The 18,935-nt window shown below is 49.6% G+C and overlaps 2 protein-coding genes across 3 annotated transcripts in view; both read left to right on the top strand.

Annotated features, from left to right (window-relative positions):
• UTP6 (UTP6 small subunit processome component) overlaps positions 1-10,085 on the top strand; it is a 34,363-nt gene extending 24,278 nt beyond the window's left edge. Inside the window, exons 12-19 of the mRNA XM_041000971.1 lie at positions 246-325; positions 712-789; positions 3,378-3,557; positions 4,505-4,585; positions 4,772-4,881; positions 7,264-7,330; positions 8,181-8,253; positions 9,721-10,085. Of these exons, the coding sequence (XP_040856905.1) occupies positions 246-325; positions 712-789; positions 3,378-3,557; positions 4,505-4,585; positions 4,772-4,881; positions 7,264-7,330; positions 8,181-8,253; positions 9,721-9,875 (824 nt within the window). The 3' untranslated portion in view covers positions 9,876-10,085. The remainder of the gene's footprint in view (positions 1-245; positions 326-711; positions 790-3,377; positions 3,558-4,504; positions 4,586-4,771; positions 4,882-7,263; positions 7,331-8,180; positions 8,254-9,720) is intronic.
• Positions 10,086-12,969: 2,884 nt separating this feature from the next.
• COPRS (coordinator of PRMT5 and differentiation stimulator) lies at positions 12,970-18,495 on the top strand. 2 transcript variants are annotated; one of them, XM_041000617.1, is made up of 4 exons: positions 12,970-13,068; positions 14,921-14,991; positions 17,160-17,374; positions 18,083-18,495. In XM_041000617.1, exons 1-4 carry the CDS (start codon positions 12,970-12,972, stop codon positions 18,250-18,252), a joined length of 555 nt encoding a protein of 184 aa, XP_040856551.1. In that variant the 3' UTR covers positions 18,253-18,495. The 2 variants fall into 2 exon arrangements, with proteins under 2 accessions (XP_040856551.1, XP_040856552.1); XM_041000618.1 differs by lacking the exon at positions 12,970-13,068 and adding an exon at positions 13,127-13,399.
• The last annotated feature ends 440 nt before the right edge of the window (positions 18,496-18,935 follow it).

Here is an 18,935-nt window from a genome sequence, read left to right as displayed (position 1 = left end):
TCTCAGGCACACACTTCTGCGGCCTTGGACTGTTGCCCAGCTGTGGACCCTCACCCGTGCACCTCCACCACAGAGTTTGATCTCTGTCTGCGGCACCAACAGTCTGAATTCAAGATTCCAGACACGGTCTGCCCTGCTCTTCTTTATCAAGTCATAGTTCTTATTTTGTACAAACTGCCTGTGGCAGAAAAGCTGTACAGTGATTATTGAATTGTTCTGATCACGATGAACCCTCACTTTTCCAGAGGCCATGTGGAAATGTTATATCAACTTTTGCTTGGAAAGATTTTCTAAGAAGACAAGCAGTGTGTTTCTCCGAGAGAAGGTAGGACTTAAGTCACATGGTCATAGTGACTTACTAGCAGGTGACTCTCCTGTGAAGCAGGGGCAGAAGTACAGCTCTCTTGAGGTCTGGGGCAGTTTCTGCAAGTGTACTCTCTTGTTTACTGCTTAGCCACTCTGTCCTTTGGTGTCTGTCATTTTGAAGGTCTGGGTTTGATTCCTGCTTGTAGGGTCTCCAGGCCTCTAGACAGAAGGGGCTCTCTGCTCACTAGATTGTATCTATATGTCTGACTTGTGAAAGCACCTGTGAAAGTAACTCAGTTGCCTCCTGAACTCTCAGAAATACACAAAACTGTATTTGTTTGTGTTGGAGATCAGCGGCCCTTGTTGGTGTCCTTGTAATGAACTGAAGGGTTTTTCTGATTGCAGAGGCTGGAAAGAACCATGGCTGCCTTCAGGACGGCACATGGACTCAAGCTGCTGTCAGAATCCCAGTACAAGCAGTGGGTAAGGACGTGGGAACATGGTCAGTGCTGGTGACAGGTGCTGTGTTCTAGCTGCTTTGTGTTAGTATGCCTGTTGTGGTAAGTGTATTCTTCCTGTGGTGAGGCCCATTCAGGAGATGGGTGTGTAGAGGATGTTTATGTTTGACTGTCAGTACTCAGTGCGTGGCTAACGTGACACCTGTACTAGTAAAGGGAAGAATATTATTACTGTTACTCTAAGCTTTATTTTATTTATTTGAGAAAGAGAGGGAGAAATAGAAGGGTTTTCCCTCTGCTGGTTCACTCTGCAAATGGCCATGCAGCAGCAAGGATTTCTTCCAGGTCTCCCACATGGGTGCAGAGGTCAGCATCCTCTGCTTTCCGTGGCATGGTGCCAGGGAGCTGAATTGGAAGTGGAACAGGGGCTGGTGCAGTGGGTTAGCAGGTAAAGCCTCTGCTGGTGCCGTTTCCCCATATAGGTGTCTGCTTGAGTCCCGGCTGCACCCTTTCCAATCCGGCTCTCTCCTGTGACGTGGGAAAGCATTGGCCTCTGCATCCGTGTAGGAGACCTAGAGGAAGCTCCTGGCCTTGGCTTGCTGCAGCCATGGCTGATGTAGCTATTTGGGGAGTGAACCAGTAGATGGAAGATCTTGCTGTTTCTCTAAGAAAACTTTTCAAATAAATAAGGTAAATCTTTAAAAAGAAATAAAAAATGAAGTAGCAATAATGATTTTTGCTCTTGTTAACTTCCAGTGTTGTTGAGGGAATACATGTGAACGTGTTAATTCATTTAAATACCCTCATTGAGGAAAGGATAGGAACCTGTGTGTGTGTGTATTTATTTAAAGGTTTATTTATTTGAAAGGTAGAGGGACAAGGAGAGGTGGAGACAGATCTTCCATCTGCTGGTGCGTTCCGCAGATCCCTGGAGCAGAGCAGCTAGGCTAGGCCAGATGAAAGCCAGAGGCCAGGGCCCCATCCAGGTCTCCCGGTTGGCAGACAGGGATTGAGGCTTCTGCTTTCACATGTCAGCAGTAGACTGGATTGGAATGGTAGAGTAGCTGGTTCTTAAACCAAAAGGATCCTGATACGGGATGCTGGCGTCCTGTATGGCAGCTTAGCTTGTTTGCCAAAACATCCACCTTTTATTTGTTGAGTATGTTTTATTTTCTCCAGCCTCTTGATTCAAATAATTTTCACACAATTACAATTATTATCTTTTTATTTTGCATTCCATTCTGTATTGTCCTTGTTTTGCATTAACACTCATTCATTTTTATGCATGTCCACATGATACACATTACTATATTGAAGTAGCTATTATATTATTATGTCAAGACTATGAGATAAGGACCAAGACGTTGGTCCTGTTGTGGTCTGTCTGGGAAAATCGCAGTCTGGATCGTCTTGTCTATTTTCCTCAGAGCTGGTGAATTTGTTGCTCCTGTAGGTTAAGATCAATGCGTGTTCCCTGGAAGTCCTGCTCTCCTTACAGTGTCATGTTCTGCCATTCAGATGTGTACCCATTTCAAGCATCCCAAGCTCGTCTGTGGAGCTGCCTTTCCTTATCCTGTCACCTCAGCACCCATTTGCTCACTTGGCTTTCAGGTCGAGTCCATCAAGATGCTGATAAACCAACTTCAGAACTGTGCTGAATCTATACCCATACTTTTTCCAGGTTCTTCACAGCTGGTCTTTTAAAATTGTCAGATGGCACTGTTGTGTCCCACTGACCTTTGGATAAAGCTGCTCCCATGCTGCAACTGGCCCCAGCTGGATTTCCCATCTCACCTTCCAGGTCTTCAGCATCCCCTCTGTAGCCATTCTGAACTTAAATTGTTTTCTGCATCCGAGATGTCATTAATCTTCTGTCTCTGACCCCTGCTTGTTGAGAGAAACGTCTGCTTTGCTAGTGGGGAAGGGGGCAGTCTCTACTTGCCGTGGCAGTGCCTGTTCCTCCTTGATCTTAGCTGAAATGCTTCCTTTATGGGAGTTCTTTCTCGTCACTGATTCTAAGTGCTACTTCTGGGGCAGTGGTTCTTCATCTGTCATGGCATATATCAGTCTGTAATAAACATGCTGATTATTTACTACGACTCACTTGCTTTTTCACAGTTTTCACAAAATTGAAATCACTTTCAATACCACCACCTACCCCTGCTGAAATAGTTTGGATTTTTTTTTAAAGATGTATTTATTTTTATTGGAAAGTCAGATTTACAGAGAGGAGAGACGGAATGATCTTCATTTGTTGACCCATCCCAGTCTCTCACATGGATAGCAGGGGCTCCAGCGCTTGGGTCGTCCTTTGCTGCTTTCCCCAGACACTTAGCAGGGAGCTGGATGGGAAGTAGAGTGGCCAGGGCTCAGCCCAGCATTCTAGTGGACATTGTGGCTTACTGTGGTGTGCCACAGTGTTGGTGCCCCTTCCCTGGTTTTCATGGGCCCTGTGCATGAGAACAGGGATTCTAGATTGTTCACTGAGGGAAAAGGTTTAGTGGAAATGTTGAAATGATTCTCTTAGATTTGTAGATGACTTGTGTTTGTTCCCATTGATGTAATAGTTTAGAGTTAGCAGTTAATTTTTTGCTAATCCTTTGTCTTACCTAGATTGAGTTGTTGTTGCACCGTAAGTTGTTCAGGGAAGCACTGGAAGTAGCAGTAGCCGGGACGGAATTGTTGAAGGACTCTGGGACCATGTGGCAGATGAGGCTACAGGTGCTGATCGACTCGGAGAACCCTGCTGTGGCCGAGCTTGTTGAAGAAGCCTTTCTGCATCTGAAACCCCAGGTCAGTGAGTTGGTCTTTGTGGCTATTCTATGTGGCTCACCAGGAACTTCCTCCAGGTCTTCCACATGGATGTGGGGCCCCATGACCTTGGCTAGCCTGCTATTCCCTGCTGTCCCAGACCATAAGTAGGGAGCTTGATTGGAAGTGGAATAGCCAGCTCTGTCTCCTGATTTCTGTCTGCTGGTTAATTTCCACAGATGGCCAGATGACCACAACAGCCAGGACTGGGTGGGTGGAGCTGAAGCCAGAAGCCTAAAGTTCCATCTGGGTCTCTCCATGGGTGACAGGGGCCCAAGCACTTGAACCGTTTTCAGTTGTTTCCCAGGTGTATTAGGAAGGAGCTGGATCAGAAGTGGAGCATTCAGGACTTGAACTGCTATTCATATGGGATGCCAACTTTGTATGTGTTGGCCCAATTCACTGTGCCACGATACCAACCCTTGAAGTTTGCAAAGCTAAACCTTAAAACTTGCAGTGAATATTTTAGTAGGAAAGATAAAATCCAGAACGTGAAGTGGGAAGAAAAATATCTTCTCCTGCTTCCCCTGTGTGTTATACTTGAGTAACAGATATCTCAGCTGAGGTTAGTTCTTCCTTTTGTTGTGGGTCATGGGAGGGACCCGAGCTGCTTTGCTGTGGTCTCTTGGTTGCTGAGTTAGTACAAAGCTGGTCTGTGATAATTCCAGGCAGGAGTGCCCGGCGGCAGGGAGCTGCCTTTAGTAGGAGGGTCCTGCAGTGGTGGCCAAGTCTCAGAGGGCTGCTGTGCTCTGGCAGGCCATTCCTGCAGCACAGTGGACATTCTTTCATGGTGTGGGTAGACTGGGAGTGAATCAGTATTTTACAGGTTGATTTATCTTACAGGAACTTTCCAAGAGAGAGGTTGGTTTTCAGAGTTTAGCATTCAGCTTTTCTTTCTTTATGTTAAAATTTTTTGTTTTTGTGAACAGGCCTGTGTCCCGTTGTGGGTATCTTGGGCAGAGTGGAGTGAAGGTGCCAAAAGCCAAGAGGACACTGAAGCAGTCTTTAAGGTACTGGCTTTGTCAGGTTCCCTGGCTAGTGGTGTGGGGAGTACGTAGGGGTTCATTGGCTGTCTAACTTTTGGGTTGTATTAATGGCGTGTACTCCTGCAGCCCCGTTGAGCGGCCTGCGGTGTTTTGTCCTAATAGCTGTAGATTTCCTCACATACTTGATTTCTTTTTTCTTTTGAATTGTAGAAAGCTGTCTCAGCTGTCATGGGTCCTGACTCGGTACCTCTAAAGGAGAAGTACCTAGATTGGGCTTATCGAAGTGGCGGCTACAAGAAGGCCAGAGCTGTGTTTAAAAGGTAATCATAGGTGTTCTTAGCTGCTGCCAGTGTATCCAACCCACATTCAACTCCTAGTCCCCAGATTTTAAGGGTCACAAATCACAAATTGTGTGTGTGTGTGTGTGTGCGTGTGTGTTTTAAGATTTATTTATTTTTATTGGAAAAGTAGATAGATATACAAAAAGGAGGAGAGACAGAAAGATCTTTGTCCGATGGTTCACTCCCCAAGTGGCTGCAACAGCAGGAGCTGAGCCAGTCCAAAGCCAGGAGCCAGGAACTTCTTCTGGTCTCCCATGTAGATGCAGGGTCCCAAGGCTTTGGGCCATCCTTGACTGCTTTCCCAGGCCACAATCAGGGAGCTGGATGGGAAGTGGGGTTGCCGGGATAAGGACTGGCACCCAAATGGTATCCCAGCATGTTCAAGGTAAGGTATTGCCGCTAAGCTATTGCACTGGGTTCAGGGGTCACAAATTGTATCTGAGCAAAGAATCCATGGGAGGTTTTTCAGAAAGTAGTGCTTTTTCTTTCTCTTTTCTTGAACAGTAACAGTAGTTCATACTGTTCATACGGCTGGGGGGGGCATTCACAACTCATTGTAATCCTATCATCAAGATAAAAACCATTGTTGATGTATCATTTTAATTAAAAAAATTCTTTATTTGAAAGGTAGTGTGTGTCTGAAAGAGGGAGGTATCTTCCAACTACTGCTTGATTCCTAAGATGACTGTGGCTAGAGTTGGGCCAGATGGGAGCCAGGTGCCAGGAGATCCATCCAGGTCTCCCATGTGGAGCCGGGGACCAAAGCACTTGGGCCATCTGCTGCTGCTTTCCTATGCACATTAGCATAAAGCTGGATTGAAGGGGAGCAGCTGGGATTTGAATCGGTACTCATATGGGATAACAACATTGCAGGTAACAGCTTAATGCTGACCCCCACATTTATTTTTTATGTAATTGAGCTTATACTGTAACTGCAAGTTTATTGAAAAGTAGACTGGTCTTTCCCATCTTTAGTAAAGCTTCTTCATACATGTATATTAAAAACAGCTGTATGATTTATATTATGTATGTATTTTAGGATTTTACTTAAAATTTAGGCAGATGAAGAGGGAGCCAAAGAGAATGAGCTGGTATTTGAGCTAGGAATTCAGTCCAGGTCTTCAAGGCTAGGAACTCAGAGACCTGAACCCTCACTGCTGCCACCTTAGGTCTTTGTTAGTAAAAAGTTAGAGTTAGGCGCTGGAACTGGACACCAGACCTGTTACTGTGGTGTGGGAAGTTGGTATTGTTGTCTAGCATCTTAGCACCAGGTCAGACACCTGCCCTGCTGCTGCCTTAGAGATGTGCCTTGGTTACTCTGGCTTTGTGAACATTTCTGCACATTTCTACTGTTGGAAATTAGATTTGTGATTGGAAAAGTTCATACTAGAAACTGATTTAGTAGAATATAGTCCTAAATACAGAATTATTGTCCTCCACTAAACGTCGTTTTTTTTTTTTTTTTTAAGATTTATTTATTTTATTGGAAAGGCGGATATAACAGAGAGGAAGAGAGATAGAGAGGGAGATCATCCGTCCGATGATTCACTCCCCAAGTAAACTGCAACAGCTGCTGCTGTGTCAATCCAAAGCCAGGAGCCAGGAACTTCCTTCCAGGTCTCCACACAGGTTCAGGGTCCCAAGGCTTTCGGCTGTCCTCGACTGCTTTCCCAGGCCACAAGCAGGGAGCTGGATGGGAAGCAGGGCTGCCAGGGTTAGAACCGGCGCCTGTATGGGATCCTGGCGCGTTCAAGATGAGGACCTTAACCATTACACTATTGTGCTGGGCCCCACCAAGCGTCTTTTTTTTTTTTTAAAGAGTTATTTATTTTTCATTATGAAGTTAGATATACAGAGAAGAGGAGAGAGAGAGGAAGGTCTTCTGTCTGGTGATTCACTCCTCAAGTAAGCGCAATGGCCAGTACTATGCCGATCTAAAGCTGGGAACCAGGAACCTCTTCCGGGTCTCCCACATGAGTGCAGGGTCCCAAGGCTTTGGGCCGTCCTCGACTGCTTTCCCGGGCCACAGGCAGGGAGCTGGAAGGGAAGCAGGGCCGCCGGGATTAGAACCGGCGCCCATATGGGATCCTGGCACGTTCAAGGCGAGGACTTTTAGCCGCTAGGCCATGCCACTGGGCCCCCCACCAAACATCTTAAAGAAGTGATCAGTGAGTGAGGTGGGAGGGAGGAAGGGAGTGTTGTCATGTTCTTACACTTGTATCTGGCTCCTGGCTTGCCTGGCCCAGCCCCAGCTGTTTCAGCTGTTTGGGGAGTGACCAGTGTGTGGCAAATTTCTATTTATCACATAATGTTGAGCGTTGGGGTTTTCTGACATGGTCATAATTGCCCTTTCTCTCTCAGTTTACAGGAAAACCGTCCATTTTCAGTTGATTTTTTCAGGAAAATGATCCAGTTTGAAAAGGAGCAAGTGAGTGTTGTGTATTAAGTGTTTATTTTCTGTGGAAATGGAGTACTGGTTATCTATGGCAATGTTTTATTACTGAGAAGGCTTTCGTAAAACTAGACATTTCTGGTCCCCTGGTTGCAGAGTTGGATTAGGAATAGGGGTGGGAGAGGTGCGGGCAGGGCTCTGGAGCCTGGAGAACTCCAGTGTCTGTTGTTCGCAGCAGCCCTGCCTGCCAGGCTGTGAGGTGCTGCTGCTAGGCTCCTTGGCAGGCACTCCGTGTGATGCCTGGTGAGTGGGAAGACCACAGGATGCTGGGGGCGTGATCTCTGTTGTACGGATGAGGAAATGCCCAAGGCCCGAGGATTCTCCACGCTTGCTGGAGGGCGTGTAACTTGTAGGCGTACACCAGTGCACGTCAGCGCCTGGGACTCAGAAGAAGCCCGTTATCATAGAGTAGAACCTTCTCCCTCATCTATTTGTCCATTTCTAAGAATTAATTTGTCTTAATAATATGTTTTGTTTTTTATGATGTTTACATAGTTGAGAGGCATGCATGGCCATGCCTCATTTATTTGTTAATCTGACTCCTGCTTGTTCCTTGTGGCTTTTAGAAACTGTCCTACTCATGTTCTCCCACTGAGAATTCATGAGATTTTTTTTCTTCGTGTTATCAGAACAAAGCGTTTTTATGTTTGACATTTATAATCGTTGTGTATTTGGCTTTATTCTGAATAAGTTGAGAGCCAGGCTATGTTCATCTTTGGTTTTCCCTGTCAAATACCTAATTGATACTAGCTGATGAAATGGTTGAAATGAATTTCCGACATTATAAGTTGGTTTTTGAGCAAGATTGTCTGATTATTCTTGTTAGGAATCCTGCAAGATGGCAAATTTAAGAGAGTTTTATGAGAGAGCTTTGAGAGAGTTTGGATCTACAGATTCTGGTAAGTAAACTTGGGATATATACATGAGTTCATGTGCAGTATGGTTAACACAGGTTTTTTTTCCTAAACTTTCTCCTGTTTCCATTCTTGCATTTTGCATAAGTACATACATACCAGAGTTTGGCTTATAATTTCAAGGTCACAGGCCCAGGGGTGCATGGATTATAGAAAAACTATATTTTTAAGGAAAGAATTAATGATTCAGATCAGAACCAAAAGGAGCAGGAGTTAAACCTGAGGTAAATTTGGGATGCTACTTGGCATTTGCTCTCCTTGGATGTCCATGGGTTGCCCTTATGTGTAGAAATTGCACAGCATGCTTTGGGGGATGGGTGTGCAGCCTGAGAGTTTTATTTATGAATTACCAAATGCCTGCATGGATGGTCCTTAAGTGAATGTTGAAAAATACATTAGTTTCCACTGACTTTTCAGGAAACCTTTCCTAGCCAAATGAATTAGAAAAAGTGTCATTTTTTGCTATCTTTGAAAATTTAAATAAGCAATAAGGTTATGATGAATTCTTTGAGGTTGATTTCACCTTGAGAGAAAACTCAGTAGAATTCTCCATGTAAAAATTTAGGATTTTCTTTTTTCTTTAAGATTTTATTTATTTTTATTGCAAAGCCAGACATACAGGGAGGAGAAGAGAGAGGAGGATCTTCTGTCCGATGATTCACTCCCTAAGTGACCACAATGGCCGTTGCTGTGCTGATTTGAAGCTAGGAGCCAGGAACTTCTTCCGGGTCTCCCACGCAGGTGCAGGGTCCCAAGGCTTTGGGCCATCTCTACATTTACTGGCACCTGTATGGGATCCTGGCACATGCAAGATGAGGACTTTTAGCCACTATGCTACTGTGCCAGGTCCAGAATTTAGGATTTTTAAGTTAATTGAGTGACATAGGATGTTAGCATTGCTGTGAGGGTTTTCTTTCTAAAAAGCAAACCTTCTGGGCCTGGCACAATGCAGTGGCTCAGTGGAAATTCCTGCCTTGCATGTGCTGAGATCCCATGTGTGTGTTGATTCATGTCCCAGCTGCTCCACTTTCCTTCCAGCTCCCTGCTTGTGGCCTGGGAGAACAGTAGAGCATGGCCCAAAGCCTTTGGACCCTGCACCCGCATGGGAGACCCAGAAGAAGCTCTGGCTTTGGATTGATTCAGCTCTCGCTGTGGTGGCCACTTGGGGAGTGAACTATCAGACAGAAGATCTTTGTCTCTTCTGTCTAAATCTGACTTTCCAATAAAAAAATAAATAAATATTTATAAAAAAAATAAAACAATAAGCAAGCCTTTGCTGGGCCGTAGTATAAGGAAGTTTCAGGAGAGTTGCCGTTTGATATGATTCAAAGAAGATAATGGCAAGAAGGGAACTTTCTTAGAAATCATGTGCTGTTCTTAAGTAACTTTTTCTTAAGTCTTGAAAGCTGTCTACATATACAATAATTTTTTTTTTCTTTTCATTTTTTAAAGATCTTTGGATGGATTACATCAAGGAGGAATTGAAGCACCCTCTTGGCAGACCTGAGAACTGTGGACAGATCTATTGGCGGGCCATGAAAATGTTGCAGGGGGAGTCTGCAGAGTTGTTTGTAGCTAAGCACGCCATGCACCAGGCTGGCCATTAGTGATGATGTCACAGCCAGTTTTGTGATGTCATACTTGAAACTCCCTGGGCAGACTGCATTGTGAATCTGCCTGTAACATGTTCACAGTGGCAGACAGGATGATCTTGAGACATGTTTTAAGTTTTTATGTATTTGTTTTTGATTCCAGAAAAGAGAACTGCTGGTTTCATGATTATTTGTTGAAATCAGACCTACCATAGGTCTGATTTATTTATTTATTTTTTTTATTACCAAGTCAGATATACATAGAGGAGGAGAGAGAGGAAAATCTTCCATCCGATGATTCACTTCCCAAGTGACTGCAGCAGCTGGTGCTGTGCTGGTCTGGAGCCAGGAGCCAGGAACCTCCTCCAGATCTCCCACACGGGTGCAGGGTCCCAAAGCTTTGGGCCATCCTTGACTGCTTTCCCAGACCACAAGCAGGGAGCTGGATGGAAAGTGGAGCTGCCGGGATTAGAACCAGCGCCCATATGGTATCCTGGCGTATTCAAGGCAAGGACTTCAGCCACTAGGCATGCTGCCGGGCCCGATATGGCATTGTTTATAATATGGATCAAATCAGTGTGCTTTTTGTGTGTCTATTCACATTCATAGACTTATTAATTTTTTCTTCCTATTTTATAAGATTTTATATATTAAAAATATTTTGCTTGCTTGTGATTTGTTGTAAATAGTAGCTTCAAGTTGTGTGTGTGTGTGCTTCCTCTCAATTTTCAATATTTTTGGAAGCCCATCGTGCAGAGGACAAACCCTATTGTCCTCCCAAGCATTTAAGTTTTCCAGCATTCGCCTTTTTTCATTCCGAGATTTGTTTTTAAACTTTTATTTTTGTTGGAAAGAAGTTTACAGAAAGACTGAGATAAAGATCTCTCCACTGGTTCACTCCTTCAATGCCCAGAGCTGAGCTGATCCGAAGCCAGGAGCTTCTTCCTGGTCTCCCACGCGGGTGCAGGGTCCCAAAGCTCTGGGCCGTACTGGGCTGTTTTCCCAGGCCACAGGCAGGGAGCTGGATGGCAAGTGGGCCGCCAGCACATGACCCAGCACCCGTATGGGATCCTGTGGTTGGTGGTGGAGGATTAACCAGTTGAACCATCATGCTCGTGGCTACTCTCCTGACTTAAGAGGTTTCCTTTATTACCTTAAATTGTTGGATTATTAGACACTTTTTTTTGAAAGGGAGAATTATAGAGAGATCTTCGATGTGTTGATTTGCTTCTCAAATGGCCGCTGCAGTCAAAGCTGTGCCAGGAGGGTCTTACACAGGCATGGCATAAGCATTTGGTCTATGTTCCACTTCTCTCCCAGGAGCATTAGCAGGGAGCTGGATCAGAAGTGCAGCTGGTTGGTCTCATACTGGCACCCAAATGGGATGCCGGTGTCACAGAGGGCAGCTAACATGCCCTGCCATAGTGCTGGTGCCAATATCAGTCTTGACATTTTTTTTAACTTTTACATTCCAAGTATTTACATGTCACTTAATATGTTTATTGAAAAAAAAGGAGATTGAGTTTCTTTCCCCCAGGTCACCTTCCAGATGGCCGCAACAACCAGAGCTTGGCCAGACTGAAGCCAGGAGTTTTATCTCTTGTTCCCATGCGGTGGCTGGTGCACAAGCACTTGGTCCATCTTCCACTGCTTTTTCAGACACATCAGGGGGAAACTGAAGCATGCTGGCATCACATATGGCAGCTTTACCTGCTATGCTACCGTGCTAGCACCATGTCATTTGTTTTAGAATAAGAGGCACCTATTTTCCTGTTAAGTCATGAGAAGGAAACACTCCAGACGCTCACTGTTAAAATATGTCAGGGAAGCACACCCAGCCTAGGTCATTTACATGGCATTGTCACAGCAAATTTTACATTAAGATTAAATCAGCTTCTCATTCACACTGACCCCATTTCAAGTGCACCACAGCCACACGCATGGCATATTGCACGGCATGGATTATAAAGCTGCTTTTTTGTCATTAAGTGGGAGCCTTGGGCAGTGCTAAATGGAGGCCAGACAGATTTGGGTAAACTGCCTCATGGGGCAGCAGAACTGAGCACATCCCTGGGGTCAGCTTTGTGGTCGAGTGGGTCAAACCGCGGACTGGACACCCACCTCTCACACTGGAGCGTCTGCCCTGGGAGCAGCAGGTGGTGGCGCCAGTTCTGGGGTCCTTGCCACCCAAGGTGAAGACCTTGATGGCTGGCTTCCTGGCTCCTGCCCTGGCTGCCGTTCGCATCTGGGCACATGGAAGGTTTTCTTTCTCCTCTCCCTTTCCTCCCGTCATCACTGCCTTTCAAATAAATTACCGAGGAGAATCCCATTTGGAGGAGGTTTCTGGCCCAAGCGTTGACTGTTAATGTCAGCTTTTTGCGGCACTGTGGTGTCCTGAGAGGTTTTCTGGAGAGCAAGGAATCGCATCCTGGCTTTTTTGACCCTTAATGTTAGCACAGGATCATAACTCCTGGAGTTGGTGGAAGGCAGTGAAGGCCGTCTGTCCAGTCAGGTGATGTCCGGCTCAGGCCCTGCTGCTTGGCAGCGCCGCTGCAGGTCCTTAGAGGCGAAAGGGGGCCCAGGGGAAGGCAGATCACACCTCTAGCTGGTGGAAGGATCAGAGCTCGGGTCTGAATGTACCAGAAGCTAGAGCTGGGGCATCACTGGCTGCTGGGTTGCCAGAGTCCAATTCCATACTGAATTCCATAGAAAACTTTTAAGAGAAAAAGGGGTGGGACGTGGCCAGAGCGTCAGCTGCATTCAAAGTTTTGAAGGCTGGGCTTCTAGACGCTGGCTGGGCTGCTCGGGTCCTCAGGTTCTAACGGGAGATGGAGTCTTGGAGCTGAGCACACAGCCGTGCTCAGTCAGATCGTCTCGCGGGCAGCTAGAAGCGGTACTCCACCTTGGCTGGGTTCCACGCCGGCGAGACGGGGGGCTGTGTGGTGGCCGCGCTCCGCCCCCGGCGTCCTCGTGACCCGGTGTCCCGCCTCCGCGGCCGGGAGCACCCGGGCTGATTGGCCCCTCCGCGGCGTATCCTCGGGCTGGCAGCCAGGCTGGCGCATCACGTGGCCGCGCCGCATCCAGCGCGCCGTGCCCCGGGCCACTCGGCATGGACCCTCAGGCCGCCGGGGCCCGCGCGCCGGGCGCCCCGGAGCTGCCTCGGGGCCCGCCGTTGTCGAGCGCGCTGCAGGCGCCCTGCAGCCGGGAGGTGAGCGCCGCCACCACCTGCAGCCCGCCCCTCGGCCCCCGAGCCCCGGTGCGGGAAGTTGCGGAGCTCATGGGGCGGGACCGCTCGCGGGGCGCGAAGCTCCGGCTGCGCCTCGCGGGGCGCGTCTCGAGCGCGGAGCACCGTTTGGGCTCGCGCGCTGGAGCTAGAAACGGCCGGCCGAGGGGCTGCTGGGCGGGGAAGCCGGAGGGCGTGGGTGGGCGCGGCGGACTGTCCGAGGCTGTGTCGGGCGCAGCTGCGTACCTGCTAAATGGGAGGTGATGGTGGGGACCGAGAACTGGGCCCCGCTGCTGGGGACCTGGGCCGGGGCCAGGTGAGGGGCTGCGAGGAGAGGGGCTTCGCCTTCAGGGTCCCTGGCTATCCACAGCTGAATGATGTCACATGTGCTGTCTTGTTAACCGAAACCCGGAGGCCGGGTTTGACGCTGGGTTTCTAGAAACTTGTTTTCAGGTGTGCGGCCAGCTCCTGGCCTGCCGGTGTTCACGGTCAGGCTGCTTGGAAGAGATGTGGAAGCTCCTGGGTTAGGGCTGTCTGCAGCGCATGAGAGCATCGTGCTTGGGTCTGGTGAATGAGGTGCGGGGACCTGAAGGGTGGGTCTTAAGCAGAGATGAGGGCCCCGTGGCCGTGCTTGTAGGCTGGAGGTAATTCAGGGCGGGCAGGCAGCATTGTGCATTGGCTCTCGCAGGTGAGAGGCTGGCGGAATGTGGGGCAAATTAATAAATGGCTTGGAGCTCGGGCAGCAGAGTGGGGGGAAGGTGTGAACGTCACGGCTACTTTGGTGCTGGCCAGTGGAGGGCTGCGGGAGCCCCTGAGCAGGCGGTTGATCAACCCTGTGAGCTTGGCCTGGGCGGAGTGTGTGGGTACAACCTTGAACAGCAGTTATCACAGCAGGTGGAATCAAACCGTTACACCTGGGCAAGGCTGGGGAGAATGGAGATTGGAACAGAGGCCAAGGGCAGTTGATACTTAGAGGAAGAGAAGGGGCACCTCAATTCAAGTCGTTGTGCAGTTCTGCAGGCACGAGTCTTGGATGTGGTGGAAGGGCGGTGGAACGACTGTTCTTCCAGTCCTCAGGGGGTGATCAAAGCCGTGTGGCTGAGATCATCCTCTGCGTGGCACAGCTGGGGTGGAAGTCCTGGCTTGAGTTCCTTGGGATGATTAGAGGTCTTGGGGGAAATAGGGTTTCCTGAGGGGCCCTGTGAGTGCTGGAGGCTGAGAGGCTGGTTGGCTGTAGGGAGCGGCTGGATTAGAACTTCCTCTGTGTGCTGCCCGTTGCAGGGGAAGGAGAGCAGCTTGGGTCCCCCCAGGTGCAGTGCGAGAGAGAGAGAGAGAGGGAGAGGGAGGGGGAGAGGGAGAGGGAGAGGGAGAGGGAGGAGATACTATGTAACTGAGCAGATGAAATGGCCTTTGGAGGCAGCCGAGGCAGGGAAACAGCTGCCAGGCTTCTGCAGAGTTGACATTCCAACCCTGGAGGAGGAGATGCTGCTGCCCCTGGTGTTGAAGAGCTCCTGGGCTCCCGAGCTCTGAGAAGAGAGCCCCGTGATGACACTGTCCTTGGCAGGTGTCTGCCACAGCTGTCACCTGGATCCCTGGCCTGCTGCAGGAAGGCGCTGCAGTGGCACAAGGATGCTGAGGCCATGCCTGTAGGGTTAGCAAGGGCCTCCTCCTCCCAGCCTTGCAGGGGGAAGGCAGGAGTGCAGGTTGAAGGATCCCAGCCCTGCGTGGTGAAGGAGGGTGTGGCAGGGCGGCCTGGGGGCCGAGAGGTGGTGGCTTCGTATGAGGCTAGCCGACCTCCGATGCCCGAGGTCCTGCTGATGGTTTCTTCTTCCTACAGGCTGCCTTCGCCATGGCTGACCACTGTGGTCAGGAGAGAGAGGCTGAGACGACGGCTGACCGACTGGGCAAGTAGACGGCAGAGACTGGGCGGGTACTGGGATCCCCCAGGATGCTCCTTTCTTCTTTTTGACAAAAAATTTATTTTGTTTGAAAGGCAGAGTTACAGAGAGAGGCTTTGCATTTGCTGGTTGACTTCCCGAATGGCCTCAATGGCAAGCACTGAGCCAGACTGAGGCCAGGAGTCTCTTGTGGGTCTCCCGCAGTGTGCAGGGTGCCAAGTGCTTGGGACATCTTCTGCTTTCTCAGGTGCATTAGCAGTTTTGGAAGTAGAGCAGCCCAGATTCAGATCAGTACACGTAGGGGCTGTTGGCCTTGCAGGCTGTGGCTTAACTCATAATACCATAGCACCAGCTCCTTTTTCTTTCTTACCAGTTCTTTGCTGCTGAGTTCCTTGCCTTATTCCTAAGTCCAGTGTGTGTGTGTCTTTTAAGATTTATTTATTGGAAAGTCAGATTTGCAGAGAGAAGCAGAGACAGAAAGGAAGATCTTCCATCTGCTGGTTCACTCCCCGGTGGTTGCGATGGCCGGAGCTGAGCTGATCTGAAGCAGGAGCTGGGAGCTTCTTCCGGGTATCCCACGTGGGTGCACAATCCCAAGACTTTGGGCCGTCCTCAACTACTTTCCTAGGCTATAGACAGGGAGCTGGATAGAAAGCAGGACCACTGGGATTAGAACAGCGCCCATATGGGATCCCGGTGTGTTCAAGGCGAGGACTTCAGCCAATAGGCTATTGCATCGGGCTCTAAGGCCAGCATTTTAACAATGCTTTCATTTCAGAGCCCTGCGCAAGCTGCCTTTCGAGTAATGGTGAAGTTGGCTTACATGCAAATTCATCCATCAAGTGAGAAATAGCTCAGAACAGTAACAGGTCAGAGCATGGGAACCAGACAGAACTCGTTAATTCAAGCCTTGAATCAGAGATCCCTTGGACTTGAGGGTTGTGGCTTTTAAAATGACACTAAGGATACCTGTGTCCTAGGGTGGTTCTCGGGCCTGGGCAGAGGGTCTAGAACCCCGCTGTCCAGGGTGGCTGCCGCTGGCCCCAGTGCTTTGGAAATTTCAGTTGTGAGGAAGTGCAAAGGGCATTTGGTATTGGGCCTCTCAGTAACGCTGGCAGGTGGCAGAGGGCTAGGCTGGCACTGGCTTGTTGCCATGACAGCAAGTTCTGCTGAAGCATGCTGGTCTGGATCAAACCGGTGCTGGCACGGTCAGTCCCGGGAGCGGAGACCCCCTGAACAGCTGTGTCCCAGGTGGTGTCTCAGCGTCCCTGTCTCCATCTGACAGATGTGGAACCCGAGACGGAGCGGTTAGTACAAAAGCAGGCTTTATGGAGTTGGCCCAGGGCACCGCTGTGCTGTTAGTTCCGGGTGGTATTCCTCACCCCAGAGGGAAACCCTGTGTCCACGAAGCAGCCGGTCTTCTCTCCCCACTTCCTAGGCCCCTGCTCAGCACAGTGCTGCCTCCTGTCTCTGAGTTGCCTTTAAATGGAATCCTGCCCTCGTTGTCTTTCGTGTCTGGGTTCTTTCACCCGACGTGGTGTTTTCGCGGCCCATCTGATTTGCCGTGTGTGTTCATGCCGTGTTCCTGTGTGTGGCTGAGTGTCCCGTGGATGTCCTTTGGTGGCCGTCGTGTCAGGTCCACATTGTGAGGGCTGTGGAATGGTGGTGCTTCGGCATGTGTGCTTTGGTTGGAATCCCTGTTCTCACTTCCTTTAGAGTGCATTTGCTGGGTTATATAGTTATTCTGTGTTTGAGTTATCGAGGGACAAGTTAAGGACATTTGGGCTTAGTTTACATGTTTTAGTGATTGGTAGAACTGGGATTTTTTTTTTTAATTTTATTTCAAAGGCAGAGTTGGAGAGATCTACTCCCCCAAATGGCTACAATGGTCAGAACTGGGTGGACTGTAGCCAGCGGTTTGCTTGTGGTCTTCCCTGTGAGTTCAAGGGCCAGGCCAGGCACTTGGTGTTAATCCACTGGCAGTATGGGTGCATCATAAGGCCTCACCATTCTGGGCCTTGGGTTAGACGGAACACGGAAGAGGAGCGGTGAGCCCTGCTCAGCAGGGCAGAAGGGGACAGCAAGGGAGCGCCCGCTCGGCAGTCAGCCGGGAGCGGCCCTGTCTGGTTGGTCAGGTTGCTTCGCCGCCACCTTCTGCCTTCTGTTGCTTTTAGCCAGCGGAGCCCAGAATGTCACTCACGACATTCCTGCCCATGGCGAGGACACGCATTCTGAAGAGGAAGGCTTGGTTGGGGATGAGGAGGAGTCTGACGGGGAGCCGAGCACCTGGGAGGTGCCAGAAGGAACACGCTCTTGGCGCACGGAGCAACCTGCCGAGCTGTTTAATGAAGACTGGGACCTGGAGTTGAAAGCCGAACAAGGGAATCCATATGGTAGGTTTCTGGGGTCCTGTAGGGGGGCCTCTCAGCCCCTCCTCACTGACAGCCCCCAAAAGACTGACAGTCGGGAAGAGGGGTAGTATCGGCGTGCCTAGCCTGACACCTGACACAGCTGAGGAATCTCTGTGACAGCTGCTCTTGTATGTTGGGGGGCAGGGCGTGTGCTAGGTTCGCATCTGAGTGCATGGAGTGTCTCTTTGCTTGAGCGTGGAAACGGCGTCACTCTCTTCAGAAACCTTTGCTTGGCCTGAGCTGCTGTGGATGGAAGCGCTGGGTGGGCTACTTCTGCCTCCCCTTGTCTGGGTAGCACAGGAGGGACATGTCGACAGAGCCTGGGGAAAGGAGGACTGCATGTGCTGGTGTGTGTGTGTGTATGTGTGCGTGTATGTGTGCGCGCGAGCGCGAGGGTGAGCGCGCCCGTTCATTGGATCCATTGGTTCCCCTGGTCAGGGCTGAGAGCCTGGGAATTTGGTCCAGGTCTCCCATGTGGGTGGCAGGAATGCAATGCCACCTTACAGGGCATACCTCAGCAGGAAGCTGGAATGGAGCCAGAGCTGGGCCTCACACCCAGCCTGTGTGCTGGGAGACAGCAGACCTGGGAGCTGGTGTGTGCACTGCTAGGCTCCGTGAGCTGCCCCTCTGCCCGCGTGTGCCCCTTTTGTCTTGCTTCCTGTCTTCCCCCATCAGTGTCGTCCTTTGCAGATGCTGATGACATCCAGGGGAGCATCTCTCAGGAGGTCAAGCCCTGGGTGTGCTGCGCGCCACGCGGAGACATGATCTACGACCCCAGCTGGCACCACCCACCGCCGCTCATCCCCCATTACTCCAAGATGGTCTTCGAGACGGGACAGTTCGACGATGCCGAAGACTGAGCCGGAGCCGCCTCTGAGGTGAGGAGCCGGGTCCGAGACGACTCTGCCGGCGGGCTCTGCGTCACCGCTGCACAGACTGGTGCGAGATAAGTTACCCCATCTCTCCTCTCCCCTCTACCGGTTCTGTTGTTGTTGTTGCTGCTGCTGCTGTTTTTTTAACGAATTCTTTGGAATGTGGGAGCATTTGTGTTTGTGCCAGGAGGAGCTGTGTTCTTGTGTGTTTATAAATAAAAGTAGGAAAAAGATGAATACGCCCTGTCTCCATTTTTGTACCCCTTTTCGCTGAGATTCCTGGGAGCCAGGCCTTGCTGCCCAGCTTGGAAGGTTGAGGTCCCGCAGAAGGATCGGTGTGGCTTCTGCAGCTCTGGCTCGGTGCACCCAGGGTCGGGCTCCTGGAGGCTTGGCAACTTCGTGGCTCTCTGTACCCGTTGATGGGAACACCGGACGTTTGCTTAGGAAACAAGGGCTTCCTGTAGGCTGGAAAAGTAAATGGGAAATTAGCATAGCCAGCTGATATGTAACCCTTATTAATCAACACATTAACTCAGTGTTTTTCATTTGACCCTTAGGAGAATATATATGAAGTCACTTTTATTTTTGCATGCATCTCAGATTTCTTTGCCGTATTTATTTGTTCGTTTTAAAGATTTATTTTGATTTTATTAGACACACAGAGAGAATGG

Source organism: Ochotona curzoniae, unplaced genomic scaffold, assembly GCF_017591425.1.
Source record: "Ochotona curzoniae isolate NIBS_2020 unplaced genomic scaffold, NIBS_Ocur_1.0 scaffold_2453, whole genome shotgun sequence".
Lineage (NCBI taxonomy): Eukaryota > Metazoa > Chordata > Mammalia > Lagomorpha > Ochotonidae > Ochotona > Ochotona curzoniae.
The sequence above is the reverse complement of the archived record's forward strand: the minus strand, read 5'-3'. Positions and strand labels throughout refer to the sequence as shown.